An 18,643-nucleotide genomic window follows, 5' to 3' on the forward strand; every position below is an offset into this window, starting at 1 on the left:
GAATCCTGGGAGAGAGAGAGAGAGAACAAATGAGAGTGTACCGAAACCCAAATACAGCCTTTCGTAGAGGAGTAGACCCCGGGCAGGAAAAGGCTGGGGCCACGATAAAAGTGGGACAGAGTAAACCAGTGTTTTAACTAAAATGACCGTTTATTATAACATATCCAACAATTTATTGTTTTTATCTATTTTCTATTAATTTATTTTAATAAAAATCCATTTTTTAAAAATCTTATTTAATACAATAATCTTTTTAAAAAGCTTTTTATAATTTAAAGAGTCAATTATGAATTTGGTCCTTGTGTTTTGATATTTTTATTTGTTCGGATTCTTATAGTATATTTATTATGGATTTGGTACTTGTGGTATTCAATTTGTCTTGGTCATGGTCCATCTGATTAGCACATCCATGGACCATTAATTTTGTTAAATCATGGACCATTTTAACCTTTTTCCTAACTTTTGTCTTTTTTTATAAAAAAGTAAAAACAACATTTTTATACCCATGCAAATATATGGGTTGGCTTCCGGTGAAAAGTGTAATAAGAGATAATTATGTTTGGATTAATCATAATTGGATGTCAACACTAATGAGGTGTACCGAGATATACCGGATCATTTCTATTCTAAAGCACATTTAATGGATGAAAATAAGATTAAAAGTGATCAATGGTCCAGATCTTTTCTTATGATTGTCAAATTAACTCTTTTTCTCACACAATCTTATACCCACAAATATATATATATATATATATATATATATATATAGAGAGAGAGAGAGAGAGAGAGGTTGGTTCAAATAGAAACCAACCATNAGAGGTTGGTTCAAATAGAAACCAACCATATGGTACAAACTATGGAAACCGATCTTGACCAATCACATTCTTTCTTCACTTTAGGTTCAAATCTAAATTATAAAAAAAGTTAATAAGGGTAATTTGGTAATTCAACCTTTTTGTAACCCCCAATAATTAATTGGGAGTTACAAATTTTAAAAGATATATCTAATTATTCATGAGATTTTTATGATTTCTTTATTATTTCATGTTCATGATATTCATTTCAATTGATTTTATACATATATTGAAATTTGTTGTCTAAGTGTACAAGATTTTCATTTCGTTCAAGATACATGGAGAATCATATTGTAAAAGAATGTCAGAATAATGAAGACGATATACGCTTGCAGTCTATGTTCATATCTGCACACATGCACAACGATCCTTGATTTTGAAAATGTTCATATATGTGCATCTCTTGCAGTCTATGTTCATATATGTTCACCATATGAACAACTTGTTTTCATTGAAAGACACAGTCGTTGTTCACACGAACCCGTGACGATGTCATACGGTATGACATTGAAAAACATCACACCATATGAACATAGTGTTTACATTGTAAGACATAGATGTTGTTCACACGAACATAGGGCCGACATGTGAACATATATGAACATATGAACATAGTGTTTACATTGCAAGACACAGATGTTGTTCACACGAGCATAGGGCCAACATGTGAACATGAGTTGTGAATATGTTCATAATCGATCGTAGGTTACAAATCGGCTGGAGAATATCGGGTTCACGATGCGTGAGGATTTATTACCAAAATACCCTGTGAACAATTGTTCATAAGCAGCCCAATTAATTTAGTGATTAATTGATTATTTTTTAATACTTATTTAATAATGACCGTTTGACCAATTTACCCTTTGAACAATTGTTCATACACATATCAATTAATACATTAATTAAATTATTGTTTATTTAATCTCATTTAATAATACTTGATGATAAAATGAACGATCAAGATCGGTTCACATAGTTTGTACCATACGGTTGGTTTCTATTTGAACCAGCCCCTATATATATATATATATATATATATACATATATATATATATACACACACACACATACATACATACTAGTTGTGTACCCGTGCAATGCTGCGAGATGTAAAATTTGAATAAATGTAATCGGACATACCAATTACGAATTAACATTTATATTTGAAATTGTCACACACTAAACATCATTGATTGTCATAGCAAAAGTTAAATTAAATGGGAAATTGTTTTCTCTTTTCGATTTGAAACTTTGAATGACATAATTTCTGGACGAATATAAAGTTGATCAACAAATCAATTAGTTTTGCTTAATCTAATCACTTAAATCCCAATTTTCATACATTAAAGTATTAAGTGTTTTGTTTGGTCTCTTAATTTCTAATAACTTTTGTGATGTCTTAGTTTTTTTATATTCGATATGTTTCCTTGTTCTGTATGCTGGCTAAGAGTCTTCTCCATGCTTGCAATGCTAAGTGATTGGTAAACGGCCCCCTAAATATAAAACAACACCTTCCATTTTTACTCTTTGCTCTAGGTTTCAAAGGCTATTAATCTTGAATTGAAGTTTTGTAATAGAAACACCACCTTATTGACTGCAGGCTAATGTTACTCAGTTGATGCATGTAACTGTTTTAAGGCTAAATCAAGAACACATACATTTGGATCGAAATTCCAATTGCATGTTAGAACTCACTTGAGAATGAATTGAAGTTTATGTTGGTGGTTGAGCATCAACAACAACAGCCAAGTACATGAGGTTCTTTTGGAAAATGGCTTGCATATATTTTTAAGTTTACGCAAGAAAACAAAAGAAATTGTTAAAATGAAAAAGACAGTTTCAAATGGTTTGTCGAATAGAAATGAGATCTGATTTGTACATAGCATATTAATCTGTGTAAGCAATGCATATTACTACCCAAAAATTACATCAACGATACCAAAAGTGTTTGTTGATTGGTCAGGTTTCACACTTCGATTTAGACATTCTTGTTATCATTGAATTCACTTCAGATCACGAACTGTCATGCCTCTGTCTTCAGCTACTTCTTCGACATCGCTAAAGGTTCATTTGGTGTGAGTTTTGTCTTTTGAGAAATACTTGTTCTTTGAAAAACTTACAATACATGTTTAGCGATCACTGAACAGACTCTAAGATAATCGTTGAAATTGAACAGAAGTAGAACAAGAATATTTCACTAAGCATGGAGGGTCATTATCAAATCACTGAGAAAGTTTGGATCAACATAAAATGTTACCCAAACCACAATGGTTGTACACAACCACGTAATGCACCATAACAAGTTATCCCGACCTGAACAATATACATGAGATATTACAGGGGAGACCCATTTCTATCAAAACGAGGGGAACACAATAATATTACCACACAAATGATATTATTGAGAGTACACCTCAGGTTCATATCTTTAGTGCACACCTCATCAATGGCTAACCTCAAACCCTAATACACCTCTCCAACACTCACAGTTAAGAATACAAAAAGATGGTAGAAAATGACTGTATTAATCTTGAGCAGTTTTTCCAGATAAATAATGTTAAAACACTTCCACAGTACATTACATATATCAGAAACTGTATATAATATATATATATATATATTATATATAATATAATCAAAAACCACAATCATACCTTCAATCTTCATATAATTAACTAACTAGGCTTGAAGAACTTCAGTTTCAGCCCACTATCGACGATGCTCCAAATCCCACCGATCGTAAACGCCACACTAAACGCCACCCCCAGCCACCCTAACGACCAGTTGAAATACCAGTTGAAGCTATACTTTGTGGGTTTCTTGATCAGCACCCACATAAAACATGGGTATGCAAATGTCACCGGAAGAGTTAGTCCGCCCAACAATCCTGCTAGACTCGAAAGGAACGGCAGTGCAACTCCTATGAAGAAGTTGATGAACCCGTAAACCACCCGGAAACCCGACCGCACCCACACCGAGCATGGTCGGTTCGTCCGGTGCGTGTAGCTGGCTTCGAAGTTGTCGAAAACCGGCATCGAATATATCTGAAAGCTGCTCAAGCAACTGAAGACAACCAGGAGGAATGTCATCGCCAACAAGGATCTTGAAATATCGTGTTCGTGGAACCCAAACATTGCATTCAGAATCCCGCCTGACGGCATCTACAATATTGAAATTCAACGTGTTAGAAAGTTTCTTTAGGGTTTAGGGTTTAGGAACAATATTGTTTGTAGGAACAAAAAGAAACAGATTTATTCTATACTCGATAAGTACCAATACGCAACGGGGAGGTTAATAGATCTATGCACTTACGAGGTTTCCGTAAGCCCAAAAACCGCCGATTGCTACCGGGAACAAACACATGGCGATGAAGAAGTATGCAACCTTGGCTCCTTTCCACATTGGCACATGAGCTGGGTGCTTGAACGTCGATGGCATCGTCGACTACACAGAAGATACCATGAAACTTTAGTATCATCTCAAAGAGACTTATATATATATATATATATATATATGCTTAGGATCATGTGAGTAAGACTCATAACACTAATTCTCAACCCTTAAATTAGATCTACAATCTGAACATTCATAATCACAAAATTGACATAGACTTCTCATTAATCACAAAATTGTCACATAAAAAACTCTTGGTTTCACATGAACCCAACCTTGTATGTATATATATTTACCTGAATCTCGAGGACTAGATTATGGCCTCTAAATGCAAATGCTATGATACCAAGTGCATTAAAAGTCGAAAAGACCGAAGCGGTAAATGTAGGTAACGGAACGGGTTCGTAAGAGATGTTGGGTGGTCTGGGTTGGCTAACCGAGAGGACCCAAACCATGGTCGAGTAAAAGATGGCAGTCACAGCCCCTACGAGCGAAAGTCCAGCGATTGAGTTCAGGTTCGGAAGCTGAGACAACACGATGCATAACGACGTGAAAACCAAATACCATTCGACGGTAGTCAATGGATTCGATGAACAGAGGGGCCCGCAAACAATCTCGAAGAATAATTTCATAGTTTCCCCTCCAACTATAATCAAAGCCGTTGCAGTCCCTGCAGATAAGTAGGCCGTTGGAAAGATCGAGAGCCATGCACCCAATCGATTTCCTGAAGAAAGGAACGTCAGAATAATACAAGATCTTTATCGTAAACCGATAATAAAAAATTTGTACAAATTTTTATTAGAAAATAAATTGTTGTAGGGCACGACAATTAACATCTAATCAGACGGTGTGAATATGAGAAAGTCTCACCAAACGCTGCCTCCGCAAGCTCGACATATCGATTGTACCGCTTGCCAGGAACAGCTTCGTGAAGTTGTACCAAGATCCACAAGGTGTATAGTTGCCAAAAGTAAGCTATGGTCAATGAAACGATCCCCCAGCTCCTGCATATACATATGGAAAAAAGTTTGGATCGTTTAAACAAGTCCAACCAAAAAAATACAGTTAGACGTATTGATGTTACAAAATGATGGTCAAACTCGATTCCGGATTAGACCCTTGACCATGTATGGATATGGTAATATTCAACTATTATTACATAATATATAAATTAGCAACCATAAGGGTAGTGTCTGATTAGTTTGAGCTTGATTTCAAAGGTTAAAAGTATCAGGAGGTCTCAGGTTCAAATCCAAAGAGGAATAAAAATCCTCTTGTGGCCACGGAGGTTCATAATATATATATATATATATATATATATATAAATTAGCATAAAAAGACTTAAACATAATTAGAGAGATATGTTTACTTTTTTTAGTGGTCAAAACCATGATGTTATTCAATAAAGAAAAAGTAAATGATGGTTAAAGAACACGAGATGTCTCCCGTCACGCATGGAACAACAAAAAGTACAAAAATATTACAACTTAATATTTGTTAAATAAAATGTGGAGTAAACTGCAAATTTAGTCCATGTGGTTTGTCAAAGATAATATTTTTCATACTTACGGTTTTGAAGTTATAAAATGGTTATCGTAATTCGTAAAAACATTTGGATTTTGAAGTTAAACAATAAGAGACTGCTTGACAGTTGCTGAATGGTTTGCTGCAGAATAATTAAGAAACTCTCATGAACGGATCAAGTTTTGACTGGATAGACGTGTCTTGTTTTTTAAATATAAATTATCTAACTATAATTGATTGATAACGGGTTCGAGTTTCTTGTTTCATAATCGAGATATATATTCCTTGAGTACACTTTTAATAGGTCATAATTAATGTTGAATTAAATTATCGGAGATATAATGTGTTTTAGTTAAATATGTTATCATGTCGAAATTAAACTTGAACCTATTTTAACTAAAATGTTAACATAATTAAATTTATTAATATGTTACAAAATACATACATCTTAAAATTGAAGTAACATTTTGTAAATATTTAATAAAAAGAATATTGTTAATGAATAATTACAAGAAATATGGTATTTTATTACACGTGACACAAAAAAGTGCATTCATCAGAAACAATATAATACGGAAAATAGATATAACGAAAGATTTGATGCATTGATGGAATACACAGAGAGATGTCAAGATAATATGAAATCGAATAACTCATTGAAATCAAAACCGTTTTGGATTATTCTGCTTTCGACTTAAAGAGTCATGTTATCAAATAAAGATGACTTATTTGTTTTAGTTTCAATTAGCTTTTTACTATTTTTGTTAAACCAAATCACTATAAAAAAAGCACATGATTTTCAGTAGGTTGAGGTCTCAGGAGGAGTGGAGTACGTTAAGAATTAGGTTGTTTGGCAGTTGCTGAATAATTAAGTGGTCAGAATGATTAAAAGACTTTCATGATATAGTGCAAAATGAAATATAATTGTTTATAATGAAATCAGACACTTAATGGTTAAGGGAGACTCATGATACAAAATCATTCAGAGGGTTTTAGAATTATTAAGAGACAGACTTTTATTTTGTCAAACAAGATTCACTTAACAATTCAGAAGTTGTTTTTTAATGGAACTATTAAGAGGTAAACAAACAACTATCATGTCTAAGACATACCAGCCGAGGAAAGAAAAAGCAACCGGCAAAACGAGAGCTTGAAATCCGACGCCGGCGTTAAGGTTATGAAAAGCGGCGTAATGAGCATTGCCGTTCCGGGACTCSGTKATCGGAAGCCAKGCGTCTTGTGGGTTKAGTTTMGTKAGATGACCCACTTCYTCYAAATACCCTTTCATGTTYAYCAACACCYTCTTCATCGGCGTWCCRATSGGACTCAAAAACCTCGGYGATATAAACGACGTCGGYGTCCAYGCCGTCGACGACTTCCCACCTTCCTTCGACTGTGGCCTGGGAGAGCGGTGGCCAGACGGCGTGAGTATCTCGGGCGTGGAATCACGTGGCGTGGCCGGAATGGAAATCAACTCCGTTTCCGGTCTTTCTTCCATGAGATGGAGATCGTTGGGAGTAGAGTGGAGTGAAGTGAAGTGAAGCTAAATATTATATAGTAATGGTGGGAAGGAAGGCATAAAGAATGTTTTCCGGTGGGAGTTGGTGTGAAAGTTTGGGAAGAGAAGATCTTGACCGTTGAAAGTGGGTTTTCGCGACGGATCTCGAGACGGACGATGATGATGAGGAATAAGTGTATGTCGGGAAAAGCTGAAAACCGGAGTGAAAACGGTGAGATGGACCCGCAAGCGTGTACGCCAATTAGGAAAACATTTATTTATTTTTATCATTTTTTTTATATAATTATATGATATGTAACGGTTTTAATTCATTTGAATGAAATAAAGCTCTTTTTGGTAATATCAAATTAGAGTGTGAAAAGGGGAGTTTGCGTTTCGGGTTTTATTGCTTTGACGTATTCGATGAACGGATAGCAGAACGATATGAATTGTTTTATGAATGCATTTAATGCTAGAGACATCGGGTTGAAGATGAAGTTACCTGGATTGTTTTATGAATATATTTAATGCTCGAGCGTATTGCAACATTCCATATGGATAAACGTTTATTGGTAAGAGTCATTATCATCGCTTACATTATCAGATACATCATTGACCATCAAAAAGATTTTTTGGGAATTAAATGTCTCTTACCCGGTAAATACTAACCGGGTAAGAGTCAAAGACCTTCCAGCCTAGTGGTAAAGGTTTGGGCATGACATAGTCATGAACCCAAGTTCGAGCCCTGGGAAGGGAAGTGTTGGCGACATTTAAGTAGGGCCATGTTTAGCCTTCAAAATTGCCGGGGATTAGTCGGGCTTTGGCCCGGACACCCTTACAAAAAAAAAAAAAATACTAACCGGATAAGAGTCTTCTCCATCAATAATTAACGCATAAGATTCTTGATTCTTGTTATTTATTTTATTGGGTAAGATTCTCGCTGCTTGTCATGCTCACAGATAAAATAAATGATATCCAGTAAGAAATTACTCAGCATACATTTGGTAAAAGGCTCCTAAGTCGTTTATTTCTATTATATTTCGATTTCTTTGATATGATTCATTCCACTACAACGAAATTGGGTTTATAGGACACCTCCAATCTCTAAGCGTCCCAATAGACCGTTTTATAGGACTTAATTTTATATGACACTTTTGAGAATATGTCCTATAAACTCATTTTTTTATAGGACACTTATTTTTACATGACAGATCTTCAATAGTGTCCTATAAAGTTGCTAATGGGACGCTTTATATTAAAAGTGTCCTAAAAAACTTATTACAACGTCAAAAAAATGCATATAAACTTATTACACCACCTTTAAAATATGACACTTTATTTATTTTATTTTATTTTGTCTTATAAAGAGGTCTATTATGACACTTAGAATTTGGAAGTGTCTTATAAACCCGATTTTATTGTAGTGATTATGCAAGTTGTTTGAAAATGTTCAGATAAATTTTTCCAACAAGTGGTATCGGAGCTCTATGTTGGAGGAAGTCTTAATAGAGGGTTCTTAGTATATATTATGGTTCCAACTCTGTTTGATCTTCCACATCAGGAAACAACTATCTCTTGTTTGTATATGAGAAAGTCTCGGGTTAGATGGTACTTAGTATTCTCTATGGTTGCAGCTTCGTTTGATCTCCTGCATCATAAAAGAGTTACCTCTTGTTCCTATTTGAGAATATATAAGGTTAGAGGGTTATTAGTATGCTATGTGGTTACATGTTTTTTATGATCTTCATCACAACTCTGGTTTGTGTATGATTGGATTGTATGTGGCTGGAGTACGTGGATATTTGGAAACTTTTTCGAGTACACAACTCCTAGGCTACAAACAATTTTCTAGTACACAATACTGTTTTTTTGTAGACGTAGATACTATGTCAAAGTTCTTAGTTGATATGAGGTTTGATGTGGAGAAATTTTATGGTATGGTCAACTTTGATTTGTGGCAAGATCAAGTATTGACGAGTTACCAAAGGGCATTTGGCCTAGTGATATCGTAGTCTTTGGTCTCCAAGAAAGTTAGGGGTTCAAACCTCACCAAAGGTGAGGAGGGTATGTGAGTTTATTTGTTACATTTGTCGTATATAAATATTACATACTTTAAAAAAAGAAGTCATTGACAAGTTGATACATCCGGGTTACACAAGGCATTAAATGGGAAACTTGCTTCTAACAAGACTAGTAAAACCTAGGAAAAATGGGATGATTTGAATCAAGAGCAACATGTATTATTCATTTATGTCGAGCAAAGAATGTTCTTGCAAATGTACACGGGATATCAATGTCTAAGGAGCTTAGGAGAAACTTGAATAGTTGTATACGAACATGTAACTGTTTTCAATCTATTAGGTAAAATGAAGGCTCTGATATTGATCTATCGAGAGTATGATGAATATTTTGCATGCAAACTTGATGTTTCACTGCTCTGTTATTGAAAATACGTTGGCTAATTACAGCTAGAACTCTAACTACAAAGATGAAAATATGCTTACGTTCCAAGCCACATAAGACTTGTTTAAAAACTTTAACAGATCTTTACAATATGACTCAATCAAAACACAAAACCAATCTTCCACATATCTGAGTAAGTTTCACAGCTGATCGCTAAGAAATCCATACAAACGAAGGCAACAATGATTCATGAAACTTAACAGTAATCCATCACTTTGAATATATAAGAATCTCACAAATCTACTGTTCTATGGATGTGGGAAACGTTACAAACTTTCATACTTAAATTTCTGACGTTTTTGTCAAACCTTTCTATAATTCTCCTTGTAATCGGAGATCTATGATTCGTCTAAGATGTTACAAACACCCCTCGAGAACTCATCATGTCCGATGAGATTCCCCATCATGAGGGTACAAATACTGACTCTGGTGCAATTTGTAATATCCCTAGCTCAAAGCAGTAATAATAACCCAATAACAAACTTTAAACCATGTTGGAAGTCAGAGGGAGCCTACCAATTTTAAACTTATAATTATGAAATTATGTTACATATTGACACAATTAAAAAAAATTAAAACGACAACGTATAAAAAATACTAATATATAAAAAAAATATTTTAAAATCAATTAATTGTAAATACATTGAAAGTTAATTTTTCACGTAAAGGAAGGAGTGAAGGGACAAATATCAACATCAGTTCTAACCGCCGCGTCTTAAAACATAATTTAATTATATATAAAAAATATAAACTATAATGTAGTTGAGAAATATTTTTTTAATGGTATTAACAGTTGACTAAATACCAGTATATATATACACATATGTATATATATACACATATGTATATATATATATATATATATATATATATATATATGTCTTGACTCTTCATAACTAAGTAATTTCAAATGGCAAACTTAGTTATGAACACTTGAATTGTTTTATTTAAACTTAGAGTAAATTGCAGTTATGGTCCCTATAGTTTATTGTTTTTCTTGGTTTGGATCCCTATAAAATTTTTATTGCAAAGAAAACCGTTGTGGTATGCAAAAGTACTTGGTTTGGATCCCTAAAACTACGTTAACTTTCATTCAGTTAAAACCCCTCATATGACTTGCACATGAGGATATTATTGTCTTTTTGTTCACTCCCTTCTTTTAGCAGATGGACACTCTCTCCTCCTCCCTAAATCAAACTACTTAAATCGCTAAATCAAATCCACACTTAAACCTTAAATCAAAATCAAACTCAAATTGAAATAAAAATCAACTTAAACCCATGTCATAAGTTCATTTGGGTTTCTCTAAGTTCAATATCATGAGAGCTTGCTATAATATCCCCCAAATAAGCACCCATATAAGTTGATAACTTTGGCTTGGCTTCTCGATGGTTTGATTTGCAGATGAGAAAGGGCAACAAGAGACAGGGGATGGGGGAAGGGCGATGCTCCTTCTGCTAGTGAGAGGGACGTGTGGAGTTAGGGAGAGAGAGAGAGAGAGAGGAAACCTATGACAGTCAAAGATGAGGGGGAAAGCTATGATAGTCGAAGATGAGGGGGAGAGAAAGAAAGGGTCGATGGTCTTAGAATGAGGGGTGTGGGTTTGGAGAAGGGATAGGTGGAGTTAATGAGAGAGGGGGAAACCTACAACAGTCAGAGACAAAGGGGAAAACTTTGACAATCTAAGATGATGGGGAGAGAAAGAGAGGGTCAATGGTCTTAGGAGGGTTATGGGTTTGGAAAAGGGTAGTCATGAGAAGAGAGAAAGAGAGAGGAGAAAGACAGGTGAAAGAGAGGTTTGGCAATTATAAGGGAAGGGAAGTGTGGTGATGGAGTTGCAACGATGATCAGATCAGCGATGAGGGGAAGAGTTTGATCAGAGGTCTTGAGTTGGAAAATATGATTCTCTAATTTGGTGTCTATGTGTCTGTATATATCTGATTTATCAATATAATAATTTATAAATTTTAAAGGATAATGAAATAAAAAAACTAAAATGCCTATCAATTAACGAATAGAAGCAATAGCCATTAATGGGACGGATCAAAACCAAGCACTTTTACATACTACGAGGTATTTTTGCAATAACAATTTTTTAGGGACCCAAAGCAAAAAAACAACAAACCATAAGGACCAAACTTTCAATTTACTCGTAAACTTATGATGTTACTTGAATTAGGTTCTTTTTGTTATTTAATTTATAAAATAAATTGACTCGTTCTGTTATCTATTGGTACAAAAAAATAGTAAGAATATTTACAAAGTATAAGTAATATATCATTGGATGAGTATTCAGAATCGAACATTTGTGTATCGTTACTTGATTTACCCACGTGTACTCGAGGATATTATCAATACACACACACACACACACATATATATATATATATATATGTATATGGGGAGTAAAAAAAAGTCAATATTTTTGGTACTCGTAATACCTCATATGTTGAAAGTTTTGTCAATTTAGCAACCATTGAGATTTAGGAATCCCCTCTAGTCTTGTTATCAATAGTCTATTTGCATACAACCAACAAGTTGAGCTTTAGCTTTCAGATGAGATTGTCTTAGTCAAAAAGCGTGCTCCTTTCACGATAAAGCACGCGAAACAAAACTGATCGTCTAATCTGATATCTCATACAAAAGTATGATATGACAATGAGATATATAAAGACGTAGGGGTGGCTTTAAATGAGAAGACGATCAACTTACAAGAAATTCCTTGGGACGACCGGATCATGTGATTTTATAACAAGACACATGTGCTTTACATTGATCCAGAAGCGGGTCGAGTTGACCAGCTATTGAACGTGCAAGTTTCACGTGATCTAGGACACGTTGACCAATTACCCTCCTCCTTATGAACTTAGTTAATAAATCACATTATAAAATCATATATAATTTAGACTGTTCTCGTATTTGTGGTGTTATTTTTTATATTTGTATGATAATCTATACTACATTAATAAGCATTTAGACCAAAAGACTTAATTACAAGTCTCAAAGCATAATATACTATCAATTTATGAAAAAGATTCAAAAATCTCTTAAGTACAAACTATCATGCATAATGTACAAATGCTTAAAACATATCATTTGGTTGGTCAAAGTTTCAGATTTAAGTCATATTTACATGAAAAAAGTATGTTTGGTCTTCTCAAAGTTGTTTGACACTTTGTTTGTTTCCTATCTTGAACCCAAATTCAAATTCAAAGTTCTTATTTCTCTTGAAATAAACTGAAATTCTCTTGAAATAAACTGAAATTTGAAGCAACAATATCAAAAGGGTTTCAGATCTTGCATGTATCCCACCTCAACCCTTCAACTATATATTAGTTTAGAAACTCGACATGTGTGCAATTATTTTTCCAATCGATATTGTTAATACATTATATTAACCTTTAACTTTATATATTTAGTTGACTTGTAAAATAATGATACAAACTCATAATTCAAAAATAAACTAATGTTTCAGAATTATGATTCACCGAATACACCGGTAGTATTTTAAAAATTCATGCATATGTTTTGGAAAAAGAAGTGGTCAAAAGAGTTGAGGAAGATGGGTTAAGTTAATGTTGCGAGAGAAGGAGCATCTTACCAAATCCGGTCAATAAAGGCCTCATTCCGTATGCGCTTACGTCATCCTTTTGAACGCGATCCAATCACAATACTTTCATTTCCACCTTCTATTTTTTATTGTTTTTATAAATATTCAACCAATTTTCAAATATTTACAAACAACACCCCTAAAAAAGGAAAAAAAAAAAAAAAACCCAACTCATGGATTCATGACAAGAAACTTCAGAATTTCGATTAATTTGTTTGAAAATTGATTTATTTTATTTTCAAACAGATAAACAATTATTTAAATTTTTTAAAATATAATTAAAAAATTGTAAATTGGGTTTATAAAAAAAATTACAATTTAATAGTTAGCATTTAATTACATTTAAAATTAAAAAATATATACATAAAAATGTTTTATGGTCAATTTAATACAATCTGGTTTTAAATTTGATTTAATCTAAACACTTACTTATTTGATATGTTATATAATCCGTCACTTGTCTAGTTTACAATGGGGATTGTTAAACATGTCCTCTATAAAAAGTGTAAGAGTTGGTAAATATGAAAAAAGATTAAAAGTAACAAATAATAAAAATTATAATGGTTAAAAATGAACTTATATAAAGTGTTAGACATAAAAATATAAATGCATTTGTTTTTAGTGATAATATGTTGTTTAGTGTAGAGGTAAGAAAAAACCGAAGGAAATCGACTCAAATGACCATTTCTCATATTTAAATTGGTATCTTAACCATTTTTCTCTCGGATTTATCCAAATGTCACTACTTCCGCAATATTAGCTAAAGAACAAAAAAGTAATTCAAATTCAACCAGTTTATCGTCGCAATTGCGGACCTGACTGTCACAATTACGGACCTGACTATCACAGTTGCGGACATGACCGTCCCCGGTTTGAGTAACATCCCTCGTCCTCGGCCTCGGGACCCGTTTAAACGGGGAATCCCCGTCCCCGTTCGGGTCGGGTGAACCGGGGTCCCCACCGGGGCGGGACAAATCACCATCCCTGTGTACAAATATACAAGACAAGTTCTGCATTCGATCCCTGACCCTCCGCCAGTCTTCATCGTCAAGTATGTCAAAAAAACACCCCCTTTCTATAGACGGTGTCTTTGAAGACAGATTCCATATGTAATAAATTAAAAATGATCAGCAATCAACCATTTATTAAAATATCAACATGACTTAGATCATGTGAGATCAAAGGTTTTTCGTGAGACCTGTAAGACCAATTCTCAACCCTTAGATTAGATCTATAATATGAATATTCATAATCACAAAATTACAACGAGACTTCTCAATAATTACAAAATTGTCACCGTACAACTTTAAACCATTAAATCATTAACTAATAAAGTAAATCAATAAACATAAATTAATCTTACAGGTCTCATGAAAAACCTTTGATCTCATATATAGTCAATTGATATCAACGTAATTGTGTTATTAATAATCAACTGATCATCCATTTGTATTTTGACTTCACATTAAAAAGAGAAAGTGAGCCACCCCCCTCTTTCGCCCTCATTTGCTTCTGCCTTCCAACACTATTCCTCTCTCGTTCCCGAGTCCTCTCCCCGGAGGAAATTACCTCCGGTTGTTTTTTCTGATTTAGGGTTTCTAATTCATCATCTCTCCCGAATTTTGACCCTCCAATTCTTCATTTTGGTTCTAATCTAGATCTTCCATTCAACCCCAGAGTCTCAGTTTCACTGATTTCAATTCCAATGGGATATCTGGCTTTGTAGGCTTTCTCTTATTAGCACAGTTAATCCGCGAAGAAGAAATTCTCCAAATCTTTATCTTTTTATTCAATATTGCGGTTATGGCGATCCGATTCACCGTTTCTTACTCCGGCTACGTGGCCCAAAACCTGGCCTCGTCCGCCGCCGGAAAAACCAATACATGCCGGATTTTTCACGAGGTTTTTTCTCGCCCTCGTATGTTCCAGAAGCCCGATCGAGATGTCTCTACCGGATATCGTCCAGCGGCAACGGCGGCGACAAGAAATTCGGTTTCGGCGTATGCGACGCTCGCGAGTGAATTTCTAGGCGTTGAGAGTTCTAACAAACCTTCCCCGCTTGTTGTTGGATTGATCTCGCTGGTGAAGTCAGCTGCTACCGGTGGTTGTTCTGGGGGTGGTTCGGGAGTATTTGGGATTTCGCCGTTGAAGGCGTCTTCCATTATTCCGTTTCTACAAGGATCGAAGTGGCTCCCTTGTAACGAGATTAACAGTTCGGAGGTGGATAAAGGGGGTACTAAAACGAAAAATAACAATCAAAGTTCCAGTGATTGCTTGAAAAGTTGTGATGTTGTTGGTGGGAAGGCAATGATTGTTGAGAGGAACAATTGGCTTTCAAAATTGTTGAATGTTTGTTCCGATGATGCTAAGGCTGCCTTTACAGCTTTGAGTGTGAGTATCTTATTCAGATCGCAGTTGGCAGAGCCGAGGTCGATCCCTTCACAGTCAATGAGYCCTACCCTTGATGTCGGTGATCGCATTCTGGCAGAAAAGGTATAATCCTAAGTGTTCACTTATAAAATTATTGCAATAATCTTTTCAAATGTATCACCCAGAGTTTTAAGCTTATTGCATACTAAATGATAAGTGAAGAAAACCCAGTTTAGCTCTTGGAATATGAACTTCCGTTTGTGATATAAGTCTTGAGGTTGTCAATTTCGCTTCTATAGTTGTATGAACGTGTTTAGCTGTTGGTGGTTTACAGATAATTAGGATAAGTTGATGAATGTTCTAATTGACCTAGATATAGGATTATGAGAGTTTACTTGTTATGCGTTATGCAATGCTAAATTGCTAACACCTTCAGGTAACYGGGGCTTCTGGTTTCATTCGAGGGATTTGAAGGTGTTATCAAGTAATTGTTTGGTAATTCACTGTTACAACTTTTCATTGCTTATTTATATGCAATTAAGTTGTTTGCATTAGTATGTTACCATCAACAAAGATTCTTACAAACCATAGTAACCTGTTTTGTACTCTGATGCATATCGTTCGTCGAATTTGAGTAAGCCTTTATCAAATTATCAACTGGAATAGATTATATGTAAAACAACTCAGCCAAAATGACCTTAGCTTGATAAAGTAGCAGATGAAATGTGAAAAGGATGTTTGATTTGTATGTACCCTAGCCCCATTTCAGAAGTCACAAGATGGGTRGTAGGCATGATAATCGTTGAGGCAAACTTACGGATTTCGTTTGCATGTTTTTGAGTTTCTGCCTCTAATTGATTCAGGTTTCATACATCTTTCGGAACCCAGAAGTTTCAGATATAGTGATATTCAAGGCACCTCCCATTCTCCAGGTGTGATTTTAGTTCTTGATTATGATTTTTTGATGGCAAAAGACTTATGTATTGTCTCTACCTTGTTGACTGATTGTTCTTGATGAATCATCCTGCAGGAAATTGGTTACAGTTCTGGGGACGTATTTATAAAAAGAATAGTAGCAAAGGCTGGAGATTGTGTTGAGGTAAGACATATTCTTCTTCTAAGAGATCCATGACCCTTTTCTTGATGCTTGCGATGTTAATTTACATTTGGTTATGATAGGTACGAGAAGGTGAACTGTTGGTGAATGGTGTTGTCCAAGATGAGGAATTCATCTTAGAGCCATTAGCTTATGAAATGGAACCTATGGTATCTTCTTTCGCTTCAACTCCATGAGGTCTTCATTATATGCTGATTAGTACCAAGACTCAAAATCTTGAATCGGTCAACGTTTTTGTTGTTATTCAGCTTGTGCCAGAAGGGTATGTGTTTGTGATGGGCGACAACCGTAACAACAGTTTTGACTCGCACAACTGGTAATTCTCGTCATTTTTATGATGTGTGGTACGCTGGACAATACACGACATACATAACAAAAACTTGTTATCATGCTGTGGTGTGACATTTAGGGGCCGTTTACTAAACACTTTTTTTTGAAGTAACGGCAAATAGAACAAATAAACTCACACACCCTCCTCACATTTGGTGAGGTTTGAACCCCTGACCTCCTAGGAGGCTAAAGACTCAAATACCGCTAGGCCAAAGGCCCTTTACTAAACACTTACCGGTAGGTGCTTACCGTTATCATTTACCTTACCAATTAAGCATGACAAGGACTGAGAATCTTACCCGGTAAGAGGCATAACAAGGATTGGAAGTCTTACCCGGTAAGTGAGGGAAAAGACTCTTACCTGGTAATCGCTTACTGAGTTTAAGGTGCTTAAGAAAAATCCATTTTGATGGCCAAGAACCTTACATGATAAGGTAAGTGAGGGTAATTTCTCTTGTCGGTAAGCGTTTGGTGAATGGCCCCTTAGACTGAGATAGGACATAGTGAGTACATTTTAGTCTCACTAGAATAGGTGGAACAAAAATTAGGGAGAAGAGACAAGATTGATAAACTACTAAGCTGCTCATGTCAAATTAAAATCTTACACAATTCTTTAGCTGCCTATCCCGCTCTGATATGTTTAGTCCTATTTGTGTACCAAGCGCACACTTGATGATGTTTTTCTACTTTGGATGTATGTATGTACTCTTATGTGTGGACGAACTGTTTGTGATTGTGCAGGGGCCCCCTTCCCGTAGAAAACATTGTGGGTAGGTCTGTGCTGCGATATTGGCCACCGACCAAAATCTCGGACACTATATATGAAGCGAAAAGAGGTGTTGCAGTGCAGTCGTGACCCTCTATTTACCCCGATCTGTGCAGAGGGTAAATCTTGAATGGCTCCTTTTTCTGACAAATTGGTTTTTGTCCCTCTCTTTTGCTTTGGTTTCTTTTTTGGCTCATAATATGTGTGAGCATTGTGAATACTACTTTTGGTTGTTTGATTGTGTCTTTCTTTGTATTGGGATGGGGAAACCCTCCATGTTCACAAGTGTGTGTTGTTTAGGATTCATTTGTGTTGCAAAAGAATGTAATTTCATTCATGAAGGTAACCTTAATATGTTGGTGGAATGTTTATTTGGTCTTAAGATTTAAATTTCATAGGTGGTATCAAAATTTTAGGTGAATGGGTTATGTATTAGAAAGTGGCCTGGGAATAGGAAGGGAAGGGTTGGGTTTTCGGTGAGACCTGTAAGACCAATTTATGTTTATTGATCAACTTTATTAGTTAATGATCTAATGGTCTAAAGTTACACGGTGACAATTTTATGATTATTGAGAAGTCTTGTAAAAAATTTATTATTATGAATGTTCAGATTGTAGATCTAATTCAATGGTTGGGAATTGGTCTTACGGGTCTCCCGAAAAACCCTTGGTCTCACATGATCCCAAATCTCTCTCTCTCTCTCTCTCTCTCTCTCTAT

At 35.1% G+C, this 18,643-nt stretch overlaps 2 protein-coding genes across 2 annotated transcripts; one reads left to right on the forward strand and one right to left on the reverse strand.

Moving 5' to 3' along the window:
* Window positions 1-3,500: 3,500 nt before the first annotated feature.
* Window positions 3,501-7,269, reverse strand: LOC112511748 (lysine histidine transporter-like 8). Its single transcript, XM_025117476.1, has 5 exons — window positions 6,884-7,269; window positions 5,118-5,251; window positions 4,544-4,971; window positions 4,167-4,298; window positions 3,501-4,015 (listed from the first exon to the last, which is right to left on the reverse strand). Exons 1-5 carry the CDS (start codon window positions 7,267-7,269, stop codon window positions 3,530-3,532), a joined length of 1,566 nt encoding a protein of 521 aa, XP_024973244.1. The 3' UTR covers window positions 3,501-3,529.
* Window positions 7,270-14,846: 7,577 nt separating this feature from the next.
* On the forward strand, window positions 14,847-18,319 carry LOC112511474 (thylakoidal processing peptidase 1, chloroplastic-like). Its single transcript, XM_025117106.1, has 6 exons — window positions 14,847-15,835; window positions 16,576-16,644; window positions 16,743-16,811; window positions 16,892-16,978; window positions 17,078-17,145; window positions 17,901-18,319. The coding sequence occupies exons 1-6, from the start codon at window positions 15,146-15,148 to the stop codon at window positions 18,013-18,015; spliced, it is 1,098 nt and encodes a 365-aa protein (XP_024972874.1). The 5' UTR covers window positions 14,847-15,145; the 3' UTR covers window positions 18,016-18,319.
* Window positions 18,320-18,643: the final 324 nt, after the last annotated feature.

The sequence above is a fragment of the Cynara cardunculus genome (genome assembly GCF_001531365.2).
Source record: "Cynara cardunculus var. scolymus isolate 2C chromosome LG 4, CcrdV1, whole genome shotgun sequence".
In the NCBI taxonomy this organism is placed as follows: domain Eukaryota; kingdom Viridiplantae; phylum Streptophyta; class Magnoliopsida; order Asterales; family Asteraceae; genus Cynara; species Cynara cardunculus.